Below are 16,846 nucleotides of genomic sequence, written 5' to 3'. Positions count from 1 at the left end.
TTGAACAGGAATCTTTCAGAAAAGAATGGCACCAAAGCATTTTTGGAAAACATCACAGCAAAGCAAGGAAAACCCTGGAAAGTGGACAGTGGAGGACAATGTTGCAAAAATATTCCAAAACCCTCCAAAGTATACCACTGCTCCACTTTCTGAGCCAAGGTGGAACAAAACATTCACACGGAAGTACACTGAGGCTGTTTCTCAAGGGTAACAATTTTCTGTATAGCTTTCATTGCTACTGCTGTAAAAACACAAGGAGCACTGCTGGCTCTTTGTACTGGAAAAAATCCCAAATGACTAGGAGCTTGGTTTGCAACTTGGAATAGGTAGTTTTTGGCAGCAGCATCCATCTCCCAACCAGTTACTCACCCTGGCAAGAGCCAAATGCATCTCTAATTCAGCAATGCGACGTCCCACACAGCCCCTGACTCCATAACCAAAAGGGAGGGAACTGAAGGGGTGATGGGCCAAAGTACGCTGTTCTCGCAGCCAGCGCCGTGGCACAAATTTGTTGGGATCCAGGAAGTTGGTCTCATCACGAGAAAGGGCAAAATAGCAGAAAGAGAACAATGTCTAGAAACAGAACCAATGAGAATACAGAGCAAGGCAAATCATTAATGAGGTTACTCCAACAAAATTGGTTGAGTCTACAAATCTGCACAGCTGGGGTTTTACACACCAGCGCAAATTTGATGACATCTTTACAAGTCTGTGAATTTCTGTGTTTTGTTTTATTTAACTGCAAGAACAAGTTTCTAGCCCTTAGGACTGTGCAGAAATAAAAACTGGGAAAAACAGGATAGCAGAGTCTACTCAGTGTTCAGAAACAATCAAGTTTATGTAACATCATTTTGTTGTTCACCGCCTAGAGCCCTCAGGGGATGGGGCGGTATATAAATACGATAATAAATAAATAAATAAATAAAGTTTCTGTGTATGGTCTTCACTGATCAAGTGTTAGACATTTTGCATGGCTTTGGCTGTACACTGCTGTACTTCAACATAACAGCATGTATGAGGAATGTTGCTGTGACACAAACTGTGTTTTCCACCATCTTTGCTCCTGCACTCATACATATACCTGCTCCCAAAGTGAAAACTAATTGTTGTCTCTCTCCTTATGCTTCAGGTAGGCTAACCACATGATTTTCCCTCTCAATTTCAAAGTACTTAAGTGGATATTTGATTACAGGATAGCTTAGGCCGTTTCCACACGGCCCTTTAATGGCGCCCTGGGGACGGGATAAACACCGTCCCCAGGGGAAGCTACTTCGCACATGCGGCGCTTCTTCGCTAGCTAAGCAGCAGCTTTACCGACCACTGGCATAGCTCCCCTCCCCCAGGGCAGGCGTCAGGCCGCCCTGGCGTAACTGCCTTTAAAGGGTTGTTTTTTCCCCGACAGCGTGTTCCCGGCCGCGCGGTGCGAGACAGCACGCGGGCGGGAATGCGGCTGTTTTTTTTCTCGTCCCACTCACCTTGTCACAGCTGTCATACGGCCGTTGCTGGCCGTGAAGTTCGCCCGCGCTGTCCCTCCGACCCCTGGAGGTCAGAGGGGGCAGCGTGAAGCGGGGCTTCGACGGCCAGCAGGCAACGGTAATTCGGCGGGACAAAGGCGTGAGTGGGAGGAAGAAGAGGTTCCATCGCGGGCAGCCTGCAAAATCGTCTACTCGGCCTCTCCGGAGGCCGCCCGCATGCTTGCATGCGAACGGCCTCCGTCTCCACGCCAGCAGAATTCTTGCCGGCGTGGAGGCGCCTCGACGGCCATGCGGAAACCAGAAAGCCAGAAATAAAAAAAGCCTTTCCCTCTCTTGTGTTTATTCTTTGAAACATGCTCTAACAAAGGAGAGGAAAGTTGTTCCACGCCGTACACAGCCAATCAGCACTGTGCAATATTGCTTCTTCTGAAAGCAGAAAGCAGGTTCCTTCAGAAACTTGATCCTGTAGAAAAGATCTTACGCAAGAAAGATTTATGCAAGAAAATACAGCAAATACACAGTTCTGTCCCTTCTCTCTATCACACTAATTCTTCCACAAATTATACATTTTGCAATTGGAATTAGATTGGAGAAATGGTTAATTGTATGCACATTTGCATAATCTGCAGCCTTTAAACTTCCAACTGCAGGATGTTTACTGCTAATCCCTGAATCCTAATTTACTGGAAAGAAATGGAAACTGAATGTTTCTGCATTTTTTCTTTGAAAAGGAGGTATAAAGTACACTCCCGAATAGTTAAGAATAGTACTTCAACATTACCTGGAAAACTAAAATAGTATGTATAACACAGACCAGACTTACTAGTAACATTTGGAAAAGGGATGCTTTCTATTGTGAAACTGGAGCCATGACATCTATCCCTAAGAGCCTTGGATAGTCTCTTCCAGGCTGCTGCTGAGGCAAATACTCCCAGAATTTCCATCTGCCATTATGAGGAGCTAACTACTGCCATAGTTAGCTGCATTCAGCTCAAAACTAGACCCTCTCATCTCGCTCCCTATTTTTCTCATGATTCCTGGTTTGACCAGGACTGGTATTCCTTGAAAGTGCATCTTCACCATCTATATCAACAATGTAATTATAATCCAACACAGGAAACCCGTGAAAGGGTACTTCCTTGGCCGGAAGCAATTTCGGATGATGGTAACTGCCAAAAAAACGCCACAGCTACCATAAAAACTGGAACACATTAATTCAAGCTACAAAAGCTAGATACCCCAAATTATTCTGGCATCCAGTGTTTGATGTCCCCCAATCTAACTTCAACTCTATTAACTCTGTTATTACTGCTGATGCATGGTGGAATCACTTTCCCAGCACCTTCTTCGACACCATGCTTTCTCCCTCTATTCTTCTTTTAAATCCACCTTAAAGGGAGAATCTGGGGTCCCCAGGGGTGCAATTGTTAAGCTAGCAGCACCAAAATTTCAGGGTATCTTTAGGAGACTCTCCTGATAATACCACCCAGGTTTGGTGAATTTTGGTTCAGGGAGTTAAAAGTTATGGACCCTCAAAGGTGTAGCCCCCATCTCCTATTAGTTTGCATCAGGGGAGTCTCCCGAAAAATCCCTGAAATTTTGGTGCTGCTAGCCTAAAAACTGTGCCCCTGAAGGCCAAAAACTGAAATATACTAAAAAATACAAAAAACCCACAAACGAGCCTGAATTTTTTGCGCCCTCCCCACCACATAACCACATGGGGGCGCCTAGGGACATTTGACTCCCCATGGCAGATATTCCCCTGCTCAGATTCCATCTAACTACAGGCCTATCAGCTTCTTATCAATTGTTGGCAAAGTGTATGACCTGCATCTTCTCGAAAAACTTGTAGTTTGGGCATCACCTTTACTTGAGCCCACCCAAATCAGCTTTGTCAAGGGACATTCCACTTTTGACCATTGCTTGGTCCTCATCCATCTCACCGAAAAATATATTCCACACACGTGGAATGGAATGCGAAGTTACTGGTGCTCTGCTATTTTTTAATATGCTTGAGGGTGGATTTCCAACAGCCTGTAGAACTAATCCTGAAGTTACCAGTAAACATATCAATAGAGGCATTGTTAGAAATAGCCCAATGGTCTCTCTCAGAACAGTAGCACAGATTAGTGGCCAACACTACTTCAGAGAGAAACAAGAAAACTATTGAATAGTTCTATTGTTCCTGGTTCAGTTTCTAGTAGTCAGAAGTCAGGAATACCTTGAACATACAGCCGAAGTTTTGGTCCATCCTGCTCAGAGGAATCCATCATTTAGAAAGTAATGTTATTCCCTAAGAAAACCAGCTGTACTATAAGGCTTATTTACATAGCACTAAAACACCATTTGATTTATTGCTCAACTTTGCAAATGTTTAAGTGTTAGGCAAGCAGTTATGGACTCTCACACGAGCTCCTGACTCTTCTATGTATTAAAATTTTTGGTGCAGAGAAAAATTACTCTCCATTTGCTTCACCAAGAGTTCAACTGGCTGTTTAGATTTCCTAAACCTTAGTAACATGACAAGATTGTTTAGGTGCAGTTAATCTAAATTATTATGCTGGCTTACCCCTTTGGGGAAATGGTAACCTTCTATGATGACATCATTCACTGCCACTCGGGAATTGATAGGCACCACAGGATACAGCCTAAAAACAAATCAGACACACCCATCAATTACACACGGCTCCCGTGACTTCAAAGAGAATTGGCAGGGGAGTCTTTGTTTCAGGGCACGTTCGGCATTATTAGCTACCACCCTGTTTGCAGCAGGGCAGGGATTACCCATCACTTGGCTTTTTGCTTGCATGGGGGTGGGGAGGGGGAAGGTTTTGCAGGTTCTCCATCACACATGCTTTAATTTTTAATATAATCTTTATTTTTTATCTTTAATCTTATCAATAGATCAATATATTTATCTATAGATACATCAACATTAAAAAGTGAACTATTAAAGTCTTGAATTGCGCATCTATACACTTTGACCAAACACTGATTGTCTTTTATGGCGGGAAGTGAGGGGAAGTAATGGCAGGATGTGAACTGAAAAGCCGCAAAAAGATAGTGTGAACTGCCATTTGTAAGTTCCCCAGGTTAATGATCATCCATCTCCCATTGTAAACCCAAGCATCAAGACCAATGGCCTTTTTCCAGTGTGATCTGGAATCACTGATTGTTTGTGTGTAAAACTTCGAGATATCCTCGTTTGTTGATTAAATGCAGTGGCAAATCAGATGTTTTGATTGATCGACTAGTCTATTTTTTTAAAAAAAATTTAGCGTTACTATCGATTTATCGATCTATCGATATGGTCATTTAATGTTTTTTTAAAAAACTAAAGATATGCAGGAAGAAGAAGAAGAGTTTGGATTTATATCCCCCCCTTCTCTCCTGTAGGAGACTCAAAGGGGCTTACAAACACCCTGGGAGGTAGGTGGGGCTGAGAGAGCTCAGAAGAACTGTGAGTAGTCCAAGGTCACCCAGCTGGCATGTGTTGGAGTGCACAAACTAATCTGAATTCCCCAGATAAGCCTCCACAGTTCAAGTGGCAGAGCGGGGAATCAAACCTGGTTCCTCCAGATTAGAATGCACCTGCTCTTAACCACTACACCACTCTGCTCCCCAGAGGAGTGGGGAGGCCACGGGCAATATAAATGATATGGTGGGACAAGAAACAGGAAGTAGTCAGCAACAGGGAGGAGAGTGAGGGGGAAGTGTGCAAAGCAGCATAAGGGAGTGGGGGTAAGACTAGGTAGGCTGGCTGCCGGTGGAGGAAAAAGGTTCATGGCAAGGCTGTGCCCACTGGCAATCTGTCCTGCTCTAAATGCTGTCCATGCTGTAAATGCATTTGCTTGACAATCCAATCCAGAACCTTTATTAGGCATATAATCAAGAAAATGTCAAACATTTCCAGATACATTAAAAAATCACTCATTGTTACATTGTAAAACATGCCTTAAAATATAGCAACAGCTTCCGAAATTTCTACATTGGAATTGTTCAGGAGCTGAAACATTTTCCTTTTATCATTTGCTTGCCATAGAGGGAGTGGAAAGTGAAAGCAGCGCTAGAGAAAATATGTCTGTACAAGAAATCTTGCCACAGCAGACGTTTGCCTTTACCATGCAGTAAACACCTTGTGCATAATCAGCCACTGAACCATCAGTTTCCCCTTTCTTAAAATAAGCAGCTTATCGCCTTACAGTTCGCACCTTTGCTGCAACACAGAATCTGGGCATGTTGAAGAAGTTAATATGTTTAACTACCCAACTCAAAATAGGTTGTATCATCAAACTATTCCTACACACAGAATTGGGATGGGAATGGAATTTGCTTGATTACCTATCGATGTTCACATGGAACAGCATTCAGGTCTCTTAATATTTCCAAGCAATGGAAATACTCTACCCGACACAAACTAGCAGCTTGTTTATCTTTATGGATATCACTATCCAAGTTCCCCCATTCACCAATGTAGCTCCCCTGCCCATGACATTTGAATAGGCATTTCTATTTGACATCCCATTACTGGTGGTAATCAGAATCCCAGAAAGCAGTTCTGAAAAAACATAACCAAGGCGCTGCTATTTTCTTACACTCCCATGCCAGCTAAATCAAGGCAAAAGAGCAATTGCATTCCTAGTGCTAACATCGAAGACTCCAGAAAGCTTATAGAACTTCTGGGATTCTTGCCTTCCTGGTTTACAGGATTATTCCATAACAGCTGACCATATCATGATCTCAAAAAGCTAATGGAAAGCGTGAGCTGGTCTCTGTGTGCAGCAGAAGTGAAGCTATTCAGATATTCATGGATCTGACCAAGGTTTTGTGGCAGAATGCTTTTATAATTCTAAAAGATTGCACTGCCTGCTTATTTAATTTCAACCATCCTTTCTCCCAGAGACTCTTCAGTTCTAAACCTAAGTGACATGCCACTCTTAATCCAGGCTCTCTTTTTCTGCTGCGCAGAAACTTTGTTTATCTCAAGCTAGTGTTGTATCTTTTCCACTTCTTATTCCCTTCTTGCTGCCTTTTTTGGGATGCTGATCAGCTGATACACTTTTTACTGTTAGGACTGCTTCTCTCTTTCTTCAACTCTTTTCCTTCAGCTGCTTCTTCTCTCTGCTCTCCTGCAACTGTCCTTTTTCTCCAATTCTTTTGAAACAAGTCCTTAACATCCACTGTTCTCCACTTCCAGTCTGCCCACACACTGATCACATGGAGATTCCATAACATCACCACTTCTTTGGTATTTCAGGCACATCTTTCATGGTAGACAAAAGGAAACTACCTCAGAGTTTCTTTGATGACAGCCTTCAGCAGGGGCATCCTGGCCACATCTTCAGTTGTAGGGATCTGGCCTTTGGGAACCACACCCATAACTTCTTGGAATAAGGCATTCTGAATCTCATTGTCCTTAGCAAGGTGGTAGAGAGTCCAGGCTAATGTGTTGGAAGTCTATGGGAAGCAAAAAATATCAAGTAGGAGTAAAAAGCACAGTAATTGGTAACCTTTTCTAGGAAAGCACACAGATGAGGCCTTGATCCCAAAGGTGGTATGTTTATGTATTTAATTAATTCATTTGTACCCTGCCTTTTTCCCCAGAGGGAACCCAAAGCAGCTTACATAGTTTCCCTCTCTTCCATTTTATCCGCATAACAACCATGTAAGATAGCTTAGACTGAGAGAATGTGACTTTTTGCCTTTCTTAAACCTTCCTTCAGTTTCCTTTTTGCCTTTCTTAAACCAGATTTCTCTTCAATGGCCTCGGAAGAACATTTTCAGTTCTTTAAACCAGTTCACCTGAAAAGGTATGCACAGCACCTTCCCACTTTTCACAGGGCATGTGAAGGTGCCCTATTTCAGAGAGCATTCTTTGGAGGCTGATGAAGAGGTAGATCACTTTGGTCAAGAACCATAGAGGACTGGTACATATTAGAAACATATTCCAATCATTCATGTATAATGTTGGATAATACTGGGTTTTTTTCTTTACTTTTCTTTCCTTTTGTAAGTTGCTGGTGCTTTGTAAGATGCTTTGATTTGTTGAAAAAAACATTTTAACAAACAAACAGATATAAATTAGGGAAGTTTCTGAACTAATAAACTCCAGGATGCAACAGAAATAAATTCTTCCTTTAATTAGCATGATCAGATAATCTTTTTAAGATTAGGTTGGAGAAAGTGGAATGTCATTGGGAAGGAAGACTGTATTCTATGGAAACTGGATATAAAGCATTATTCCCTGCTGGGCAATTCTGGATCAACAGATTGATGAAATGCAGCAGATTAGAGGGTATGAATCTCCTATCTATTGGAGAAGGGCTATGGGGATGTTTAATGCAGGAGTTACAGGTTAACATATGTGAATGCTAATCTGCCCACATATTACAGGATGTGTATACAATGCTGGCTTCTGATGGACACAGAGGGCATGACAGCAAAGGAATGACTATTTAAATAATACTCTATAACTTAGCAGCAACTGTTCATTACAATAACATGGACTTTGTAGAAGATCTATTGGAAGGATGCGAAAAGGTGCAGGCAAGGAAATCAACAAGATTATTCAAAATAATTTCAAGATTCAACAAAGATGTGTGGTTTTTGGAAAGCAAGAGTCAGAAAAACAACCTCCGATGGATTTCTGCATGGCAAAATAATATAGAGGCTCTTCCGAGTTGCAGTTCCTTTGTACAGTGCAGTCAGCTCTAGAATCTCTGAAGGTCTGTGATGTGAAGCCAAGTACACTGCATTTGTAGTCAGGATTTCTGACAAGCAAGCTAGCTAATCCTTACCTTTGCAATGCTACTGTGAATGGATTCCTGCCAATTGGCAGCTAAAGCATGTCCCTGGAATAAGCAATTGGAATCCGATTTCTAGTCATAGTGCTACAAAAGAAAATCAAAACAAAAAAGAAGGAACGTACTGTGTCCACGCCAGCTATGAGTAACTCAGCCACACTGCCAGATACTTCCTCAATGCTTAATTTCTCATTAGACAGTAGGTAGGTTAGATATTCGCCTTTAGGATTTTCTCCATCTTTTAGCTGAGCTGTGATTTCTTCCATCCGTTTATCAATTAATTTTTGCCCTAGGAACCAAAGGATCATACTAGATGCTTTAAATGCAGGTGCCAAATCCAGTGGGTATAGTTTACATGGATAGAATTTCCATAATCTTTCTAACTCTGACAGGCTAGTATTTCCTATTTTCATTACATTCCCTCCAGCAGAAGTGCTAGTGCTAAAAGGTCAAAAAGCACGTGTACACAGGGAAGTCAAGGAACTGATCCTGGAGAATGGCAGGAGAACCTTGGGGAATGAACAGCAGAAGAAAAGGGAGACCATGCAGCAGTTCGAAAATAGAGCAAGAGAGGTTGGAAGGACGAATGAATGATATGTTATAAAAGTCAAGGAAACTCTTAAATGAAAATGCAGTGTAGAGGCCCTTCTTATCAACGGGCTTCCATACATAAGGAAGAGGCCCCTCCCCTTTCAGGAATTATCACAGAATCATACCTGCAGGAAGGTACTGGGAGAAGAGAAGAAAATATAGTGCTCTTGGTCCCTACTATAGAGAAAAACTAGATGTTGGAGGGTATGCTATGTCTTTTGTAATCATATAGAATAAAAGGATTAACATCTTTGCTTATTTATTTCACTACACACCTGCCTGCTTTGCTATTGTTCACATGATACCCACTGAAGCATACAATTCAGAACAGAAACCATACACTTCACAACAAAATCTTCACACTCTCATAATAAAGAGTAATAAAAGTCTCAGTTTAAAAACTCCATATTAAGGAGAAGGCACACATTAAAAAAATAGAACACATCAGTATACAGAAAAATCTTTCTGGAAAACCCAGGTTTTCACATGGTGCTGGTAAGGAGGATTCAGCACACTTTGCATTCTCTAGAATGGTGCCATCTGGAGAAACCCTTGCAGACTTAAAAGGGGCAGAACGTGGAGCTAGACCTTCCCATAATCTAAACCCCTCAGAGGGCTTTGGGCTTCTCTTACCAAAAGCAAAGATGGTATCCCAGCTCTCCAGATAGCGGTTCCAGAAAGGCAGCACCTCCCGGGTCCACTTGGGCAGGGCATTGACAAAAACGAAATTCTTAAACATGCGGCCAATGGAATTTATAAAATCTTGGGTTTTTGCAGGTATCTGCTTTCGCAGGCAGCCGAGGCGGGTCTCAAACAGAATGCTCGAAATGCCTGTCAGGGCGGGAAAATGAGAGAAGGGAACAGATGTGCCACTATCTTTTATAGAAAAGGGGGGACAGGGGAGGAGACTTGTGGTTTCCTGTTGTGAGGATTGTAATATGTGCAGAATCAGGTGGTCATTTAGCTAGCTGCCTTTAGCTATTCAGGTCATTTGGAGCAGTGCTAACACCACATCACTGCTTTCCCCCAACTTACCATACCTATCTCGGTTCCTATCTGAAAATACCTTCCAGGGCAAATCGATAGAGCTGGTTGGCAACATCCTTGACTACTACCCCAGAAGGACTCTTCTCCCTCTCGTTGTTCAAATGCACCATCAGGTCGGAGACCACCTCATTGATGACATCTGCATACAGCACAGCCTCTGCAGGTTTCAGCATCCTCTTGTTCAGCACCTGACGTAAGTGATACCAGCGCTCCCCTTCCCTGTGGAGAGAGGTCATCTCACTTGGGTGCCATGCTAGGCAAAACCAGACTGAAGAAGAAAACATCTCTCTGGCTATTTGGGAGAGGTGGGTTGAGCTAAGTCGTGATGTCCTCATTCCCCACCCACACACCCTTGGCACATACACTTAAATCACTGTTTCAAGGTTCTGCAGGTCCAAAAAATAACACCTTTTCAGTTAGGCTCATAGCACTGCCGTGATTCAACATCCCTGAAACAGCTAGAAAGCCTCTCAGATAAACATTCCTAACTATAACTGGATAAAGATGACAGGAAATTTGTGAATTCATCCACCATTTCTGTACTGGCTTTGTTCAAGAATGCTCCGCTTGGGTCCTAGTGCCTTGGGGACAGAACTAGATAGAGAGGCACTACGTCCCAAGTGGAGAATTCTAGAACAAAGATGGTCCAGAAAATGGTGGGTGAATTCACAAATCTTCTGTCATCTTTATCCTGAACAGTGTATAAAAGCTGCCATAATTCAGACAGAAGTGCTAAATTGGGGAGGAGGGGGGACCACAGACCCTGAATCAACATCTTTAACATTTGAACGCTCCTGATTAAGAAGCCTTATTCATTTGAGTGGACCACCTTTCCATGGAGCTATTAATCCATTTTTTGGGGGTAGACAAGGGCATAGTATCATCCAGCTAACATGTCTAGTGATTACGAACACTGCTGCATCTGGAGGCTTCTTCATGTTACATAATGCAAGGACTGCACATGATCTCATGCTCACGCCATAACCTTTGAAAAATAAGTGAATGGGCACATGTGATATGCCCTTTTTTGGCTAATAATAACTGCATGTCTCCTCAACGTCTGTTTCAAATACAGTTTTAATAACTTCCAAAATAGTCATCCTAGAAGAGGGAGGCATGGAACATGAACCCTTATGCCATCAGTCTTGAATTACATTGGCAGCTTCTAGTAGCCTTTGTAAAGTTGCTGAACAGTGCAGTTCTAATCATCCTTGTAAATCCACTGAATTCCATGGATTTTGAAACATGTTGAGAATTGCCCTGAAAGAACCTTAAATAGTGAACACATTCTTTTGTGTATGACCAGATATACATTATTGGGTGACGTGATACATGCCCCTATTGACTCGACACTGTTTTGTGTATTCGATGCAATGAACAGTCTATCCTGTCTAAATGAGACAGAGCAGGTGAACAGTTTAAACAAATATACAACTCTGTTATTTGATGTAAAATGATGTAAAATGTATATAAAATATAATTCAAAACCAATTCAAAACCAAGTCAACCCAAACTGCAAAGTCTTAAAACGATCATGGAAGGGAGTGTCATAGGTTAGAGATCTTAATGGGACAAGAGAGAAGTGATGCCGAATAAATTTAGCACTTTATACCTTTTTAAAGAGCCTTGCATTAAGTTTGAAATATAGTAGGAAAGTAGCAGTAGAAGAATATGCTCCCAATCTTCCAACCTAATTAGGAGCCATACTCTGCATTCCCAACCATTTTTAGACAGCCCACCACAGCGTACTACTACCTTTTTTAGTTTTGAGGGTAAGGAAGTATCCCACACACCACAAGACTGCAACCAATAAAAACAATCAAAGTTCTTGCATCCGATGGAATCGCTTAAAACACTCCTTTCTTCCCTTCACCACATGGGGTTCCCAATTCGACAATCAACTTAGAAATGTTCAGAAGGTATAAATCTGAAAGACTTTAACCCCAAAGACTGAAATCCCCACTGCAAATCTCTGTACAGAACTACTGCTATTATCAGTGGGAACAGAAAACCAAACACAATTAATTTTAAAGCCAGTCAATCCCACTGCCCCAGTACTCACTCTGTCAGAGGCCCACAAGCTAGGCCCCTCAAGGTCCGGTGCTCCTTCCATTCAGCCATGTCATACCTCATAGGGTATTTCCCCTCTTGTCGCATCATCTTCTCCATGATTTCAGGGGAAGCAATGCACACAGAAGTCTCTCTGCCTATTGCAGATTTCCATATGGGTCCATATAGCTTCTTATATATTACCTGAAAAGAACAAGGCAGAACTGCAGTCAGATGGACAAACTCCCTTGCATGTGATTAGAAACTAATCCCATTCACTTTGATACGGATATGCTAGCTTATAAGGTTTTAAGCCATTGTATTTAATTATACATGAGAGTAATTCATGGGGCACCAAGCACTTCAGAAACGAAACTCATGGGGCAGCCTGACACTAAGCTTTACAGAAGATCTGGGGAAACAGGGCCCCTCAGTAGAGATAAGAAGTTAGCAGAAGCTCAGAAAACATTTGATAAGGGTGAAATAAAGACTTGGTTGATATAGCAACCATAATCTCTGAAAGGGGCAAGATGACATAAAGAATATATGCCCAATTGTGGAAAGCAAGGTGGGCTTTGGGAAGGGGGCAGATTTTAGGAGCAGCCCAGCCAATGGGTAAAGAGACAAGTAAGTACAGGGAAGGGAGCAGAATTGGTAATGTGATGGGCAGTTTGACCCAGCCAATGGGCAGTCAAGGAGGGATGTTTGTAGGAGGGTATAAAGTAAGTTACGCAAACAGCAGTGCTTCAAACCTCCTCTCTGTCCTGCTTGACAAAGGAGAGTTCCCTCTTCTGCGCAGAATTGAAAGAAAACAATAAATCTCTGAACACTGAAGAAGCTTTTGGATGGTTATTGGTAACCGGCTTTTGCCTTGAGCACAGGGCTTTTGTCATGTGCCTATGAACTTCAGTTCTTATGAATGCCTGTGTAAACCTGAATGAGTTCACTCCTCTACCTTGTAACCAAGATTCTAAACTTCAATGAAAAAGACACATGTGTATGCATTTCAACTTTACCACAGTTAAGTTCACCATTTGAATGCAGCTTCAGTTTGAAAAGATTATGCTGGAGCAACCATTTCACTCAGTTTCATTTTTAGAGCATATCCTTTTACAAATGAGCGCAGCTCAAGATCCAGCTTATATTTGCAAACAGGGAAAGTAAAAAAATGACACTGTAAATTTAAACTGAGTGAACATGGAGGAGAAATTTCAATAAACTGGTGATGTAATATTTGACCCCCTCCTATTCATCTAAAATCTTTGAAATTACTCATGATAAACGCTGGAAAGAGAAATAATCAGAATGTGATGGCTTCCAACTGTCCTGCGATAAGATTAATGACTTGGAATCTCTCCAGTTCAAGATTCCCATCCAATTGGCAACTGAATCAACAGGACGTGTTCCGCATCTTATATAGATGTTTCACAGAATCTTCATCAGCCAACAATATATTTGGGGGCCAAGTTCAATTTAGGAAAGTAAATATCAAGGAGTTAACCTGTGTAACCTCCACTCTGGCTCACCTCTTCAGATTACTGAGCAAAGCATGCTCAGTTGGAAGTCATCACATAGGCATTGACTGCCAAGAAAAGAGACTGTTGTGAGAAAGCTATAAATTTGGACTGTGAGCCTGCATTATTTATCCTCTACCTTGATGTTTGGAACTTCATAGTCAATATACAACTATATAGGAATAAAGTAATGCTAGGTATTGTTGATAGGAATAGAGGATTCTCTCTTAAGTGCTTGCTTTGTTTTGTTCTGTGTGGTGTTCTCCTATGTTGACACTGCACTTTTCTACATTAAAATAACCCATATTGTTTACTTAATTGTTTTGGATTTTGGCCAGTTTGAATAGTGCAATAGTGGTTGTTTAGATATTTCACATTACCCACATGTGCTGCTTATATCACCAGTTGTACTGAAGCCTGCAGTGAAGCTATAACATTCTATGGAATCATACAGGAAATGTTCAGTGTCTTCAAGTTGAAACCCCAAGCAGCGGGAGATACTGAAAGAACACCTTCCTGTCTCATTGCATAACATGGGTGGGCAGTGAGCATGTATTGTGTAAGACCAATGGTTCATCATTTGGATAGTGATAGAAATGGTGTGGCAGAGCCAAGTGACGTTACTACTTTGTCAGCAGAGAATAAGTCTGATCTATGGGGCATCAAAAATACTTGGATCCTTATGAATGTGTACTAATGTCAGTCATTTGGATTTAAGTTCTCACAATGATCCATGAGGTCAGTTAAGTAATAGAATCTTGTGATGCCACATTAGAAATAGAAAGAGGCAACACTGATCAACTTCAGGAAGATATCCTGAAACTGAGAGAGAAATGGATTGAGATACTTGAAGAAGCACAGCATGTGCCAATCAAATTGGTGTGCCAGATAGTTTTGCTACTCACAGGGGGACTGGGTACCCAACTCAGAAGAATGCTGAAGATTTATTCAGGGTGGATGTCTTCTTCAGCATAATTGACTTTGTTATCGATTGCTTTTCACGTGGCTTTTCTGCAGTCTGGGAATTTCTGGACTTTTTTATTTTTTGTGGCACTTGACAGGGCCCTTTTAAGCCAGCAGGATCCCCCTGAGCCACGTCAGAGGCAGAACTCCCGTGAGCTGCCGCCTGGGCTGCACAGGAAAGTAATCCGCACAAGTATCAATAACATTATTGTTGGGGGGGGGGGGAGGAGTTTAAATCATAAAAACTTTAAATATATATATTTTTGCAAACCAGGAGGGAGGTCTCCCCAAGTTTAAAGAAATCCTGTCTTAATGGACCTTGAACCAGGCTGTCCTCCCAGTGCATCAGATTGCTACTTTTGAGTGAAACTTGAAAGTTGTGTGACTTAGCCAGGATAGAGAGAACAAGGTTTCTAGAATAAGTGACACTGCTGCTGCTGAAATACTAACACCTGAGCATGTTGCAATTCTTCAGCCACAGATGGCTGAGGAGAGCCTCAAGGTGGATGTACAGCTTCAGGTAGCAATTTCTAAAACGAGATCTACTTCTAATTTTGCTGTAACATTTTGGAACCCACGTGTAAAGTAAATCCATTTACAGCTGCAGCAAACTTTTATGATTAAAGAGCCAAACTACATCAAAATTCAGAGCGACAGTAAGAACTCCTCTTTGCATACCTAAAAACATGCCATTTAACCCTGCTGACGCTTAGGTTAACAATCCCGTTTATTATAACATCCCACCTACCCTTTTCTAAACAGAACCATGTTTGTCTCTGAATCTGTACTGATCCACATTCGGCTCTACAGCCATAACTCACAGGCACCTCCTTTCAGGATGACTGTAGGTGTTTGAATCTGTAGACACTTCGAAACTTGTGTGCTGCTCCCAATTCAAAATGAAACTCACAGCCAACCTTAACTTCACAGCAAATAGTTACGGAAGGTACAGAAACACAAATCCCACGCTTTCCCATAAACATACCCTGGGGTAACCTTTAAGATCAGTGAGGAATGCAGGCTGAACACCTCTACAACTTTTTCTCTGCCTGCCCAATGTCACAAGCAAGCGTTAAGCTTAACGGGCTGATTCACTTTACAACAGGATGGGGGGGGGGGCGTTGCGTCAGGGTTAATCTTAGAGCGGAAAGCCTTTCCTCCTGTAAAAAGAATTAGGTGGTTCTCCATTTGGGGTTCTGCCAGCACTGCTTGCGGGGATCTGACCTCCAGGAGCTCATGAGCTATTTCTCAAGCAGGCTTCTCGTCCCCACTCCCCCCTTTTCTCAAATCCAGAATACCTGTAACTCGTGGGAATGAAGGATATAACCCCGGAGCAGGGACCAGTAAACGAAGCCCCCAAACCCGAAACCAGGGAGTTCTTGGAAATCCTTGAGACTTGGCGCGCCAGCCGCTGTAGAGCCAGCAGTGGCTTTCCTCTGCTGGAAACAGATCCCAGCACATTTGGGTTGTAGCGATCTCCATCTGGTCAATCGAAGGATCCCGAGGCTCACAAAACTCATCACAAAGACGAGGCAAACAATTCTTCTCTCCCAGCCCTCCAAGGACTGCCAAATGACTAACCTTGGAGCTCCTCCTAATGGCTGGTTGAGAAAATTAACACCTTCCTTGCTGGATTATAGTTATCCTCTCAAGGCTCTTGGTTCTTTAACTGGGAGCATAAGACAGGCCTCGCTGGATCAGATCCCAGCTGTGGCTTTTACCAGCATGGGAATGAAAAAGAAAAGGGAAAGCTTCCATCCTTCTGGTTGTGGTGGGTTTTCCGGGCTGTGTGGCCGTGGTCTGGTGGATCTTGTTCCTAACGTTTCGCCTGCATCTGTGGCTGGCATCTTCAGAGGTGTATCACAAAGAGAAGTCTGTTACACAGTGTCCAGTGAGAAGGGAATTTTTTAGGCCGTTTCCGCACGGCCGCCATGCGCCCCCAAGAGTTCTGCCGGCGTGGGGGCGCAAGCCCGTTCGCACGCAAGCGTGCGAGCAGGCCAAGCAGAGGCCCCCGCAGGAGAGGCGGCTCCGCGATCGGACGCTTCTTCCCTCCGCCCACTCGCGATGTCGCCGTGGGTTGCCTGCTGGTCGTGGAGGTCCGCCATCGCTGCCCCTCCGACCCCTGGAGGTCGGAGGACAGTGTGGGCAGGGCTTCCACGGCCAGCAGGCTTACCTAACGGAGACATCGTGAGTGGGGCGGAGAAGGGAGACAGTGTCTTCCCGGCGGCGCGGTTCGCACCGCGCTGCCGGGAAGACGCTTCCCCCCCAACAACAACCCTTTAAAGGGTTGTTGTTTAGGGCAGCCTGACGCCGCCCTGGGGGGGGGGGGAGCGCAGTCAGGTCGGCGCTGCTGCAACGACCTGTGCAAACGGTGGCCTGGGGGCGGCGTTTTTACCGCCCCCAG

At 43.1% G+C, this 16,846-nt stretch overlaps 1 protein-coding gene across 3 annotated transcripts in view; it reads right to left on the bottom strand.

Annotated features, from left to right (window-relative positions):
* Positions 1-16,846, bottom strand: part of LOC125425853 (sterol 26-hydroxylase, mitochondrial-like) — a 37,255-nt gene that overhangs the window by 19,013 nt on the left and 1,396 nt on the right. Inside the window, exons 1-8 of one of the 3 annotated variants that reach the window (XR_007243462.1) lie at positions 15,741-16,098; positions 11,979-12,169; positions 9,936-10,135; positions 9,503-9,700; positions 8,404-8,567; positions 6,766-6,932; positions 4,045-4,123; positions 370-573 (exon numbers count right to left, since the gene is read on the bottom strand). Coding sequence is in view for 1 of the 3 variants with exons in the window: in XM_048483574.1 (XP_048339531.1) it covers positions 370-573; positions 4,045-4,123; positions 6,766-6,932; positions 8,404-8,567; positions 9,503-9,700; positions 9,936-10,135; positions 11,979-12,169; positions 15,741-15,962 (1,425 nt within the window). In the remaining 2 variants the exon portion in view is untranslated. Of the gene's footprint in view, positions 1-369; positions 574-4,044; positions 4,124-6,765; positions 6,933-8,403; positions 8,568-9,502; positions 9,701-9,935; positions 10,136-11,978; positions 12,170-15,740; positions 16,100-16,846 lie in introns of those variants that run through there. The other 2 variants (XM_048483574.1, XR_007243463.1) reach the window with 2 other exon arrangements.

The sequence above is a fragment of the Sphaerodactylus townsendi genome, linkage group LG02 (assembly GCF_021028975.2).
Source record: "Sphaerodactylus townsendi isolate TG3544 linkage group LG02, MPM_Stown_v2.3, whole genome shotgun sequence".
NCBI lineage: Eukaryota > Metazoa > Chordata > Lepidosauria > Squamata > Sphaerodactylidae > Sphaerodactylus > Sphaerodactylus townsendi.
The sequence above is the reverse complement of the archived record's forward strand: the minus strand, read 5'-3'. Positions and strand labels throughout refer to the sequence as shown.